The sequence below is a fragment of the Bos taurus genome, chromosome 10 (genome assembly GCF_002263795.3).
Source record: "Bos taurus isolate L1 Dominette 01449 registration number 42190680 breed Hereford chromosome 10, ARS-UCD2.0, whole genome shotgun sequence".
NCBI classification, from domain to species: Eukaryota; Metazoa; Chordata; class Mammalia; order Artiodactyla; family Bovidae; genus Bos; species Bos taurus.
Genome location: NC_037337.1, coordinates 100432548 through 100445588, shown reverse-complemented (window position 1 = coordinate 100445588; position 13041 = coordinate 100432548). Strand labels below are relative to the sequence as shown.

Below are 13041 nucleotides of genomic sequence, written 5' to 3'. Positions count from 1 at the left end.
CTTTTCACTCTCCTCTTTAATCAAGACGCTCTTTAGTTCCTCTTTGCTTTCTGCCATAGGGTGGTATCATCTGCATATCTGAAGTTATTGATATTTCTCTTGGCAGTCTTGATTCCAGCTTGGGCTTCATCCAGCCCGGCATTTTGCATGATGTACTCTGCATAGAAGTTAAATAAGCAGGGTGACAATATACGTTCTTGATGTACTCCTTTCCCAATTTGGAATCAGTCTGTTGTTCCATGTCCAGTTCTAACTGTTGCTTCTTGACCTGCATACAGATTTCTCAGGAGGCAGGTAAGGTGGTCTGATGTTCCCATCTCTTTAAGAATTTTCCAGTTTGTTGTGATCCACACAGTCAAAAAGGGTCTAGCATAGTCAGTGAAGCAGAAATAGATGTTTTTCTGGAATTCTTTTACAAAAATTTTGTCCCATTTTCTCCCAGTCTGTGGCTTGTCTGCTAGTGCTCTTGCTATTGTCTTCCACAGGGCAGAATTTTTTATTTTTATTTTAATGAAGTCCAGCTTTCTTTCTTTCATGGATCCTGTGTTTAATGTTGTATCTAAAAAGGCATCACCATGCCCAAGGTCATCTAGATTTTCTCCTATGTTGTCTTCCAGGAATTTTGTAGTTTTACACATGGGTCTGTGATTCATTTTGAGTTAATGTGTCTAGACTCTTTTTCACGTGTAGACGCCCGGCTGTCCCAGCACCGTTTGTTCAGGGAGTCTGTCTGTGCTCCGGTGTAGTGCCTTTACTCGTTTGTCAAAAGTCAGTTGAGTATATTTATGGGGGTCTATTTCTGGGTCTCTGTTCTCTTCCATTGGTATATTTGTCTACTCTTTTGCGAATGCCATATTGTCTTTTTTTCTCTTCCAATTTTATTGAGTTTTATTTATCTCATGTGTAAGTTTGTACCTTTTGATCATCTTAATCCAATTCCCCATTCCATCCCCTGCCTCTGATACCTGACCTCTTTTTCTGTGAGTTTGATATTTGAAGTATAATTGACCTACAACACTATGTTAGTTCTTGTTACACAACATAGTGATTCAGTATTTCTAAACATTTCAAAACGATCGCCGTGGTAAGTCTAGTTAAGATATGTCACCATACAAGATGCTACGTAGTTAGGGACTGTGTTCTCCACACTGTACATAGCCTTCTCTGTGTGTGTGAGTGTGTATTTAAGTTACTGATCTCTTAAGTTCAAACTCTCTTTACCAATCCTTCAGCACCCGCACCACGTTTACTGTTTTTAGCATCGTGTTTTACATCTTTGTGTTTCGTGTGTCCCTTAACTGCATATTGTGGACATACATGATCCCGTGACTTTTGCCCACCAACCTCCTCGCTGTGGCGCCTTTACTAATTTTACTGTATGTTTGTCTTCACTAGTGAGATTTTTCCCTTTCATAATTTTCATGTTTCTATTTCTGGCCTTTTCTTTTTCACTTAGAAATGTCCCTTTAGCGTTTCTTATAAAGCTGGTTTAGTGGTGCTAAACTCTTTTAGTTTTTGCTTGTCTTTAAAACTTTTGATCTCTACATAAAATCTGAACACAAGCTTTACCAGGTCATAAAGCTTTACCTACTTGGTTATAGGTTTATCCCTTTCATCACTTAAAATGTATCATGCCACTCCCTCCTGGCCTGCAGTTTCTACTGAAAGGTCCTTTGTGGGAGTTCCCTTGTACATAACTTGCTACTTTCCCTTGCTGCATTTAACATTCTCTCTCTCTAATTTTTATGTCTTGGTGTGGTCCTCTTTGGGTTGATCCTGTTGGGGACTTCCTGTGCTTCCTGGACCTGGATGTCTATATCCTTCCTCAGGTTAGGGAGGTTTCCAGCTGTTGTGTCTTCAAATATGTTCTCTGCTCTCTCTCTCTCTCTCTCTTTTTCTGGGACCCCTATAATTTGAATGTTAATATGCTTGATGTTGTATCACAGGTCTCTTAAGCTGTCCTCATTTTTTTTTTATTCTTTCTTTTGTTCAGCTTGAGTGATTTCCATTACTTGTCTTCCAGTTCACTAATCTGTTCCTCTGTACCATTTAATATACTGTTGATTCCTTGTAGTGTATTTTCCATTTCAGTTCCTGTGTTCTTCATCTCTGTTTGGTTTTTCTTTATCTTTCTAAACTTTCTATGAGAAACTTCTGTTCATCCAATCTTCTCCCAAATTCTCTGAACACTTCTACAGTCGTTACCTAGAACTCTCTATAGCGTAGCTTGCCTATTTCCCTTCACTCAGTTCTTCTTTGTCCCAACAGCACAGCCCCACTCGGTCATCAGAACTCTGGGGGTGCCCGCTACATGGGCTGTGTGGGTCCTACTGTTACGAGCATCTGATAGATATGGCTGGCCCACGTTCCAGTCAGTTGCCAGGCACTGACTTGCGTGGAGGATGCTGGCTACTGGTGGGCAGGGTTGAACAGCAAGGCTGCTGACTGTCCTGGAGCTAGTGCTGGCCCATTGGTGGTTTGCGCTGGTTTCTGGAGTGGGTGGTTGCGGTGCTGGGGTGTTCCAAATATACTGGCCTGCAGGTGGGTGGGGCCAGTTTCAGCATAGCTAGAGTCTGGGGTGTCCCCAAAGTGGTGTTGGCCAATAGTGAGACTGGCTAGATCCCGGGGCATCTGGCTAAGCGGCCCAGGGTGTGTTGGAGTTGTTATCAGCCAGCTAGCAGGCAGGGTTGGGTCCTGGGGTCTCTAGCTGCAAGGCCAGGGGGTTCCAAGCTGGTGTTTGCCTGCTGGTGGGTGAGGCAGAGGCCTAAGGGATTCTAGGGCTAATGCTTGTTCCCTGCTGGGCAGAGCTGGGGGTCCCAGAGTTGGTGTTTCTCCTCACTGGTAGTGGGGAGGGAAATTTACATACGAGGCATGTCTTGGGCAGCTGCGTGACAAGGAGATCTCTGTACACCTGCCCGCTAGAATCTCAAGCATTTATATAGCGACCTTAACAGGGTATGGAGTCTCTAGTTGTCTGGGTTCAGTTCTTAGGTCAGTTGGTGGTCATGTCTTCTCAGTAACCTCCTCCAACATTCAGATAAGTTGGGAAGAACTGACATCTTTTTTTTACCCTAATAACTGTCATCTTGATAGTACTGAGTCTTCCTATCCATGAATATAGAATATCTATTTTTTATAGTTCTTGATTTCATTCATCAGAGTTTTGTGGGTTTCCTCATATAGATTTTGTATCTATTTTGTTAGATATATGCCTAAATATTTCTGTTTGGGGTGTTAATATAATGGTATTGCATTTTCAACTTCAGATTCCACTTGTTTACTGTCAGTATTAGGATAACAATTAATTTTGTATGTTAACTTTGTATCCTGCAGCCTTACTATAGTCATGTATTAGTTCCAGGAATTTTTTTTTTTTTTTGGCTGATTTTTTTTTTTAATTTTCTACATAGGTGATTGTGTCATCTATGAACAAAGACAGTTTTATGTCTTCCTTCCCAATCTATATACCTTTTATTTCCTTTTCTTGTATTATTGCATTAGCAAGGCCTTCCAGTATATTATTTGAAAAGGAGTGGTGAAGGGGGACATTGATGACTTGGACCTGATCTTTGTGGGAAAGCTTAGAATTTCTCACCATGAAATATGATGTTAGCTGTGAGTTTTTGTAGATACTCTTTATAAGGTTGACACAAAGTTCTTCTGTATTCCTAGTTTCCTGAGAGTTTTTATCATGAATAAGTATACTTATAGTGTAAGTATGCTTACAGTATAAGGTTTTATAAGGAATAGTGTTTGTCTATGCCTTTTCTGCATCTATTGATATGGTCATATGATTTTGCTTTTTTAGTCCATTGGCATGGTGGACCCATCAGTTGATTTTTTAATGATATTAATACCTCAGATAGTATTCCACATAGTTGTGGTGTATAATTCTTTTTATACTCCTTTAGATTTGATTTGCTAAGCAAGTTACATTTGACCTGAAGCATGAATTATTTGAATGAAGCAAGATTTGGAAGATCATTCTAGAGACAAAGACCTTTGAGGGCATAATAAGTTTGGCCTTTTCAACAGACAGAAAGGCCAGTGTGTCTGAAATGTGGTGAACAAAAGGGAGAATTGTAGAAGTTGAGGTTTGAGAAGTAGGTGAAGGTTATGTATTGTAGAGCCTTGTAAGTGCCGTAATAAATAGTTTGGATTTTATTCTGATTGTAATAGGAAGCTGTTGGGGGATTTTAACTAGGTGAAATTTATATTGTTTTAAAAGATCACTCTGGTTATGTTAAGAAAACCCTGAAGGGATGCAATGGAGGAAGAAGGGCAGGTGGCTCAGATTCAGGTTGAGGCAGAGAAGATGGGGGTGATGATAGGGTCACTGGATAGGCTAACAGAATGTGTGTGATAAATTTGAAAGGGAAAGGGGTGAGGGTTAAATTTAGCTTCTTGGTCTGAGCAACTGAGTGGCCAGTGATGTCGTATACTAGGGTGGGGAATTAAGGAGGGAAAAGTTCTGGATGTGTTAAATGTGAGTTGCCCACAACACATCTTTTCCTCCTGGCTGGAGATACAATTTGGGTGTCAATCACAGTATATGTGATTTTAAAACTTGGTTGGAAAAATTTAATGTTATGAATTCTGATGCTCACAAAATTGATATATACATTTAATGCAACTCCACTAAACATTGTAGCAGATTTTCTGTGAGGTATCAGAATTAGATATAAAGTTATTTAAAATTTTATATGAAAGAATAAATCTATAAGAATAGACAAGCTGAGTTAAAAAATAAAAAAGATATAATAAAAGAATAGTGAGGGGGAGGAGTGTTAATAGATACTGCTGCTGCTGCTGCTAAGTCACTTCAGTTGTGTCCGACTCAGTGTGACCCCATAGACGGCAGCCCACCAGGCTCCCCCGTCCCCGGGATTCTCCAGACAAGAACACTGGAGTGGGTTGCCGTACTAGAACATACTAAAAGAATCACTCTAATAAATAGAATATGATTTTTCATGGGAATAGACAAAAAGTTCTGTGGGACATAATTGAGAATACAGATACAGGTATGACATAGAAATTTAATATATATTTAATATCTAAAAGAAATCATATACTTAACAAATGATGCTAGCTCAACTAGAATAAAATTGGGATAAAACTGAATTGAATTCTTTCTTATGCCACATATAAAAATAAATTCCTGATGGATTAAAGACATGAGTGAAAACAGTATTCCCTCTCAGTATCTCTTCAGTCAACGACTTAACCATGCTGCTACTGCTGCTGCTAAGTCACTTCAGTTGTGTCCGACTCTGTGTGTCCCCATAGACGGCAGCCCACTAGGCTCCTCTGTCCCTGGGATTCTCCAGGCAAGAATACTGGAGTGGGTTGCCATTTCCTTCTCCAGTGCATGAAAGTGAAAAGTGAAAGTGAAGTCGCTCAGTCGTGTCCGACTCTTAGTGACACCATGGACTGTGGCCCACCAGGTTCCTCCATCCATGGGATTTTCCAGGCAAGAGCACTGGAGTGGGGTGCCATCGCCTTCTCTGAGATGGCCCTTCAAATATTATACCACTTTTGTCATAAATGGACTAACAGAGATAATACTTCAACATTATGGCATCAGCAGAACACCATTTACTTGACACACTAGTTTTCAGTCAGAGAGGGCATGATGTATAATAGATTTGAATCGTGCATCTTATTTGGATGAACCCAAATATTTGCCTTGCATACACCCATCACAGAAGGATGGAGTATTTTCTACATATTTTCAATCTCATACACATGTATTATTTACACATTTTGAAATGTTCTAATTTCTTTTTATGTTTATCTAAAGGTGCTTTCCGGAGAAGGCAATGGCACCCCACTCTAGTACTCTTGCCTGGAAAATCCCATGGATGGAGGAGCCTGGTAGGCTGCAGTCCATGGGGTCGCTAAGAGTCGGGCACGACTGAGTGACTTCACTTTGACTTTTCACTTTCATGCATTGGAGAAGGAAATGGCAACCCACTCCAGTGCTCTTGCCTGGAGAATCCCAGGGACCGGGGAGCCTGGTGGGCTGCCGTCTGTGGGGCTGCACAGAGTCGGACACGACTGAAGCGACTTAGCGGCAGCAAAGGTGCTTTCTGGGCAATTTGTGGGTGTTTTTAACTTTTTTTTTGGAGTGTAGTTGATGAACAGTGTTGTGTTAGTCTCAGGTGTACAGTGAAGTGACTCAGTTGATGGGTTGGCCAAAAAGTTCAATGCATAGGAAACCCCAGACAGCTTTTTGGCCAACCCAATATATAAATACGTGTGTATCCATTCTTTTTCAAAAATTCTTTTCCCATTTAGGTTGTTACAAATATTGAGCAGAGTTCCCTGTGTAGGGCCTTGCTGGTTATCCATTTAAAATATGTGTACAATCCCAAACTCCCTACCTATCCTTTCCTTCCACCCTTCCCCCTGGTTACCATGAGTTCATTCTCTAAGTCTCTGACTCTGTTTCTTTTCTGTAAATAAGTTCATTTGTATAATTTCTTTTTAGATTCTGCATTATAAGTGATATTGTATGACCTTTCTTTGTCGGACTTACTTCACTTAGTATCTCCAGGTCCATCCAGTGTGTGCGTGTGGGCTAAGTCACTTCAGTTGTGTCCAACTCTTTGTGACCCCATGGACTATACAGTCCATGGAATTCTCCAGGCCAGCATACTGGAATGGGTGGCTGACTCAGTATATATAAATATAGATAGATACCATATCTTCTTTTGGAGAAGGCAATGGCACCCCACTCCAGTACTCTTGCCTGGAAGATCCCATGGGTGGAGGAGCCTGCTGGTGGGCTGCCATCTATGGGGTCACACAGCGTCAGACACGACTGAAGCGACTTAAGCGTTAGCATATCTTCTTTATCCATTTCTCTGTCAGTGGACATTTAGGTTGCTTGCATGACTTGGCTGTCGTAAACAGTGCTGCAGTGCACATGTGGGTGCGTGTATCCTCTCAGACCATGTCCTTCTCTGGATATATGCCTGTGAGTGGGATTGCAGGATCATTTGGTGGCTCTATTTTTTAGTTTTTTTCAACCGTAGTACTGTTCTTCGCAGTAGCTGTACCAGTTAACATTTTCACTAACAGTATAAGAGGATTCTCTTCTCTCCACACCCTCTCTAGTGTTTATTGTTTGTAGATTTTTTAATGATGGCCATTTTGACTAGTGTTAGGTGATATTGTATAAAATTTTTGATTTTCATTTCTCTAATAATTAGAGATGTTGAACATCTTTTCACGCACCTCTTGGCCATCTGTATGTCTGCTTGGAGAAATGTCTGTGTAGGTCTTCGGCCCTTTGTTTTAGATTGGGTTGTTTGTTTTGATGATATTAAGCCACATGAGCTGTTTGTAAATTTTGGAGACTAGTCCACTGTTGGTCACATCATTTGCAAATATTTTCTCCTATTTTGTGGGTTGTCTTTTTGTTTTCTTTATGGTTTACTTTGCTGTACAAAAGCTTTTGAGTTTATTTAGGTCCCATTTGTTTATTTGTTTTTATTTCCGTTACTCTGGGAGATGGATTGACAAAGATAGTGCTGTGATTTATGGCAAAGAGTGTTCTGTCTGTGTTTTCCCTCTATGAGTGTTACAGTGTCCAGTCTTACATTTAGGTTGTTAATCCATTTTGAACTTATTTTTGTGATGATGTTAAAGAATGTTCTCATTTCATTTTTTTAAAAGGTAGCTGTCCAGTTTTGCCAGACCATGTATTGAAGAGACTCTCCATCATTGTACAGCCTCACCTCCTGTGTTGATTAATTTACCAGAGATATGTAGGTTTATTTCTGGGCTTTCAACCCTGTTCCATTCACCTGTGTTTCTGTTTTTGTGCCAGTACCACACTGTTGATGACTGTAACTTTGTAGTAAAGTCTGAAGTCAGGGAGCTTGATTCCTCCAGCTCTGTTTCTCTTTCTCAAGATTGTTTTGGCTCTTTGGGGTCTTTTATGTCTCCATATAAAGTTTAATTTTTTTAGTTCTAGTTCTGTGAAAAATATCATTGGTAATTTGATAGGGATTGCATTGAATCTGTAGATTGCCATGTGTAGTATAGTCATTTTTAACATTTAGTATTCGAATCTAAGAACATGCTGTCTTTCTGTGTCATCATTTTTTTTTTCTGTCAGAGTCTTATAGTTTTTTGGAGCACAGGTCTTTTGTCTCTTTGTATACATTTATTCCTGGGTTCTTTATTCTTTTTAAAAAACATTTGTGTATGTATTTATGATTGTGTCGGGTCTTAGCTGTGGCACGTGAGACCCTTCACTGCAGCGTGCAGGCTTCTCTCTGGTTGTGCCGCGCAGGCTCCACAGCGCCCCGGCGTGGTTTGCGGCGCGCAGGCTCTTGAGACGCGCCCAGGTTTAACGGTTGTGGTGCTAGCACGTGGGATCTTAGTCCCCCACCAGAGATCGAGCCCATGTCCTCTGCACTGGCAGGCGGATGCTTAACCACTGGGCCACCAGGGAAGTCCCAGAAGAGGTTGGATTTTTGTCAAATGTTTTTTCTGCATCTAATGAAATGAATGTGTATGGGAGTTTGGGTGTCCTTTATTTATTGATTTTTATTTATTGATGTACTATATTGGTTTTAATTTGAACAAAACTTGTTGAAAGAAGCTTCCATTCCCGCTTATCTTTCCTCTCAGTAGTTTCTCACTTAGTGCTCCTTGACTCGATGATACCGTCCCTGACCATCCAGCTGCCCACCAGAAACCAAGCGTTGTCTTAGACTGTTCCCTTTCCCCTACTCAGTACGTCAAATCTGTTGATTCTGTTTTTGGCCTCCTAACTTTTCCCTCTTCCCTCCTAACTTCCCTCTTGGAAGTTCATCTTCCACCCTGATGCAGGAGTGATTTTGTTTCTCCCAAAGAGGAAGCTAATCATCTAAATACACTTGTAGAAAAATTTATGAAGTAGAAATTTATATTCATTCTCTGCCTTCTGCTGATGTGTGTAAAGCACTATCAACTGTTTGGCCCTTGTCTTATCTTTAAAGACTTATAGACTACTTTCTGTGAATTATGAGTGACTTTTCTGTTTTTTTTAAATGGGATTTGTAATTTTATGTTATCATAGGAGTTGCTTGAACACTAAGAATTTGTCTAACTTTTATACAGTGAAAGAGTAAATGGGAGAGAGAGCTTAAAAGAAGGTTAATACCAAATAAGAAAATGGCAAGTGGTAGGGTTGATACTAATTCATTTCTGTGGTTCAGTCGAGTACTTGTGAGAATTCTTTTTTTTTTTTTTTTTGATAAGTTTACACACACTGCGTCATATAACAGGATTATAAAGCCTGTCGTAACTGCTTATCACATGTACCATTGAAGTAACTCTTAGCATGGGTTTTTATGGAAGTTATTTTAAATCCAAATTATTTTAAGTAGATAAATAATGAAAGTCTTAATTTTTACATTGATATAACAGCTCCATAAGCAGTTTTAAATCTGTTTATTTATGATTGATTTTGCAGCCTTGCATTGCACCCTGAACGAGCACTGGTAGCAACAGGACAAGTTGGGAAAGAGCCTTATATCTGTGTCTGGGATTCATACACTGTGCAGACCGTGTCAGTTCTGAAGGACGTTCATACACATGGTATAGCTTGCTTAGCATTCGACTTAGATGGGCAGGTATGTTAAAATTTTTTCTCTTTTTCTAAGCTGTGTTTTTAAAATGTGTATTATAAATTATTGTAAACCTGTAGGTATTAAATTGGAAAGCAATTGACAAAAAGCATTTGTTCAAGGTGGATGTGGGTAGATGGGGTGGGTGGTAGATATATATAAGAAAAATAAGAATAATGAGTTTTTATTTCACTGTATGAAGAACTTTTCAGCTGAATTAATTTGTACTATAAAGGCCTAAGTGATTCTGAGTCAGGGGAACATTACCTGGTTGTTCTAGAAAATTTTACATATGACTCTTTTCCAGGTATTAAAAGATAAGAAGGTATCTTAGAAAAATTTATGTTTCTCTAAGAGCTATAACCATTTTAATTTTTAGTTATTTATATATTTCTATTAAAATTATATTTTTAGTTGAAAACAATGAGGTAGTTCTTATATGAGCTATTTTATATAAAGTCAAGGTTCATAGCAAAAGATGTAATCATCATTCTACTTACTAATCAGTTCCAAAATTACTGTTTACTTCTAGTCAGTGATTTTTAAAACACTAAGCCAACAGCTGTTTTGTGGTACTTTCATGGAACTTGTTATACCTAACACTTAGTTAAGAAGTGGTAAGAAGTTAGTTTTTGCAGATTTAGTTAATTTATAATCTTTAAAAGTTTTACAGTGAAATTAAACTTTAAAAATCATTTTAACTTTTAGAAGAATTTTAGTTGTCTGCTTTTTAATTCTTAAAATTAATTTTTTACATCTGTATTTCACAGAAACACATTACATTTTGCTTGAGTCACTTGGTAGCCAGTAGGTATTTTAATATATAACTCTGAGGAATAGCTTCTTTGAGTAGCATAGATTAATATGACTTTCTGATAAGAGTCTGGTAAGAGATCTATAAAATCTATGAAGATGTAACTTGAACTTCTCATTTGCAGAAAAATGTGCTTCTAGGTTTAGAATCACTGGGTAGCAGTGACTGGCAATTCCAGAACCTTAATTCATGTCCTATTTTGCTATTATTGTCAGTTCCCTTAATGTCCTCATATCAGAATTTCATTTTCCTTCTTGAAAGGAAGAAAATAATATTCTCTCCTTACTTTGCAAGAGATTGTCTTATGAAACAAACCAACAAAAGTTGTTTTTTAAATCATTTTCCAGAAGTATTATGATATCTAAGATGGTTTAACTATACTTGTATACTTCAAATATAGATTTTTTTTTCTTAATTTTAAAATTACCCTTTCTAAATGTATTGCGGTGCTGAGGAATTTCTCTTATATGAAATGAGAAATGATGCCAGGAGCTTTTACTAACTGAAAGCTTTATTTAATTTTGCTTGTTTTAAGTAATTTATAAGAAACATCTTGGGTACATGCATTTGATTATCACAGATCTTCATAAGAACATGTTACTTAAAAATGTAAGCTTATAAAATCATAGCTAAAAGTTATTGAGCACATACTAATTGCCAGGCATTGTGCTAAGCTTACATTATCTCATTTAATCCTCACAACAATCCTATGAAATAGATATTATTATTATCTCTATTTTACAGATAAAGAAACTGAGACTTAGAGAGGTTAAATAACTTGCCCCAGGTTACACAGCTAGTAAATGGAGCCAGAGCGGGAACCCAGGTCAGTCATACTCCAAAGCTCATGTTTTTAACCCCAATACCCTACTGCCTCCCAAACATGGAACCAAGGAGGTGATTATTTATATTTCAGGAGGAATTCATTCATTTTAAGTACAGTAGAAACTCGTAAGGAACTGTGATCAATTGAAAATTAAGAGTATTTCTGAAATTATGCTAATCAGAAGATGCTTTAGTTAAGAAATTTGAGAACATATTATCCACTAATATCTGTAACTGTTTGTGAAATACCAATTAGGAAATACTAATTTTTGAATTTTTTACTAGATTTGAAACTGTAAGTGATCAATTAAGATTTATCCAGTGAATGAGTCTTCCTGTTAGTAGTATGCTGAATTTTCTTTTTTTCCTAGCTGTTTTTTCCTAAATGGATTGACTATCCATGCTAATACTGGAAGTCTGTCTTATTGGGAATAATCAGGGCATGAGAAGGCTATATAAATTCACATCAAACAGAGATTAAAATTTCATAGTAAATGAGAGAGAGGAGATATGAGGAAACCATAATCTATAAAAGCCATTCACATAATTAACAAAATCTAAGTTATAGTTAAAACTCTGCCAATTTATAGTATGAACTAAGAATAAAATGTTAATTTTTAACCTGACTTTGTCAGTTTTATGCTGATATAAAGTAAAATGTTTTACTTTGCCTTTTACCTTTGATTTTTGACACATGACTATGAAGAGAGTCTTTTTGCAAAAATATTAAAGGAATTCAATGATTTTATTCCTAGGGCCTTTTAGTAGTCTCTTAACATCTAGCCATATCTGAAGTGCCTATTGTATTGTTTTTGAGTTTTCATCTCTTCTGTTGCTTGCCAGATCCTGATTTCTTGCGGCTTTCTATATGATTTGACCAATGTTTACTCTGTTGAGTCCTACATATTTTGCACAATTTGTGGTTTTTACTTTGTGACATCTGTAACAACTAGTCCTCACTCAATATTGAAATCACAAGGACCCCCCACCCAATACTAGACTCTTTTAAGTTTAATTACCTACTGTGTGAGTGTGTTTCACACTTGCAGAAGCTTGTGGAATGCATCTAGTTGTGCCTATTGCGATGTTTTTCTCATCTGAGTATTTAGTATGCTAGAACTTTTTAATGAATACAGCCGACCACTGAACGATGCAGGGCTTAACATACATAAAACTTGTGGTTGGCCCTCTGTGTACACGGTGCCTCTGCCTCTGTGGACTCAGCCAGCTGCAGACGCGCAGTGCTGCAGGGTTCACTGTTGAAGAGCACCCGAGGGTAAGTGAAGCCAGCAACTTCAAAGCTTTACTTCTGGGTTAACTAAAGACACAACCAAGACTTTCTTTGGAAATAGGATCAGGAAGGAATTTGGGAAGCTGGATAGAGGCTTCTTTATCTGTTTTTTCCTCCCTGTTACTTCTTTGTTGTTCTGTTGCTCAGTCGTGTCCGACTCTCTGAGAACCCATGGACTGCAGCACTCCAGGCCTCCCTGTCCATCACCATCTACCGGAACTTGCTCAGACTTGTATCTATTGAGTTGGTGATGCCATCCAACCATCTCATCCTCTGTCATCCCCTTCTCCGTTTGCCTTCAATCTTTCCCAGCATCAGGGTCTTTACCAGTGAGTCAGCTCTTCACATCACATGGCCAAAGTATTGGAGCTTCAGCTTCAGCATCAGTCCTTCCAATGAATATTCAGGACTGATTTCCTTTAGGATTGACTGGTTTGACCTCCTTGCAGTCCAAGGGACTCTCAAAGTCTTCTCCAACATCACAGTTC

General features: G+C 38.5%; 1 protein-coding gene across 12 annotated transcripts in view; it reads left to right on the top strand.

The window, feature by feature from the left end:
* The window catches only part of EML5 (EMAP like 5), a 159836-nt gene that overhangs the window by 14460 nt on the left and 132335 nt on the right, over nt 1-13041 (top strand). For all 12 annotated transcript variants that reach the window (XR_009496058.1, XR_009496057.1, XM_059890529.1 and 9 more), the window contains exon 2: nt 9470-9629. Coding sequence is in view for 10 of the 12 variants with exons in the window: in XM_059890529.1 (XP_059746512.1) it covers nt 9470-9629 (160 nt within the window). In the remaining 2 variants the exon portion in view is untranslated. The remainder of the gene's footprint in view (nt 1-9469; nt 9630-13041) is intronic.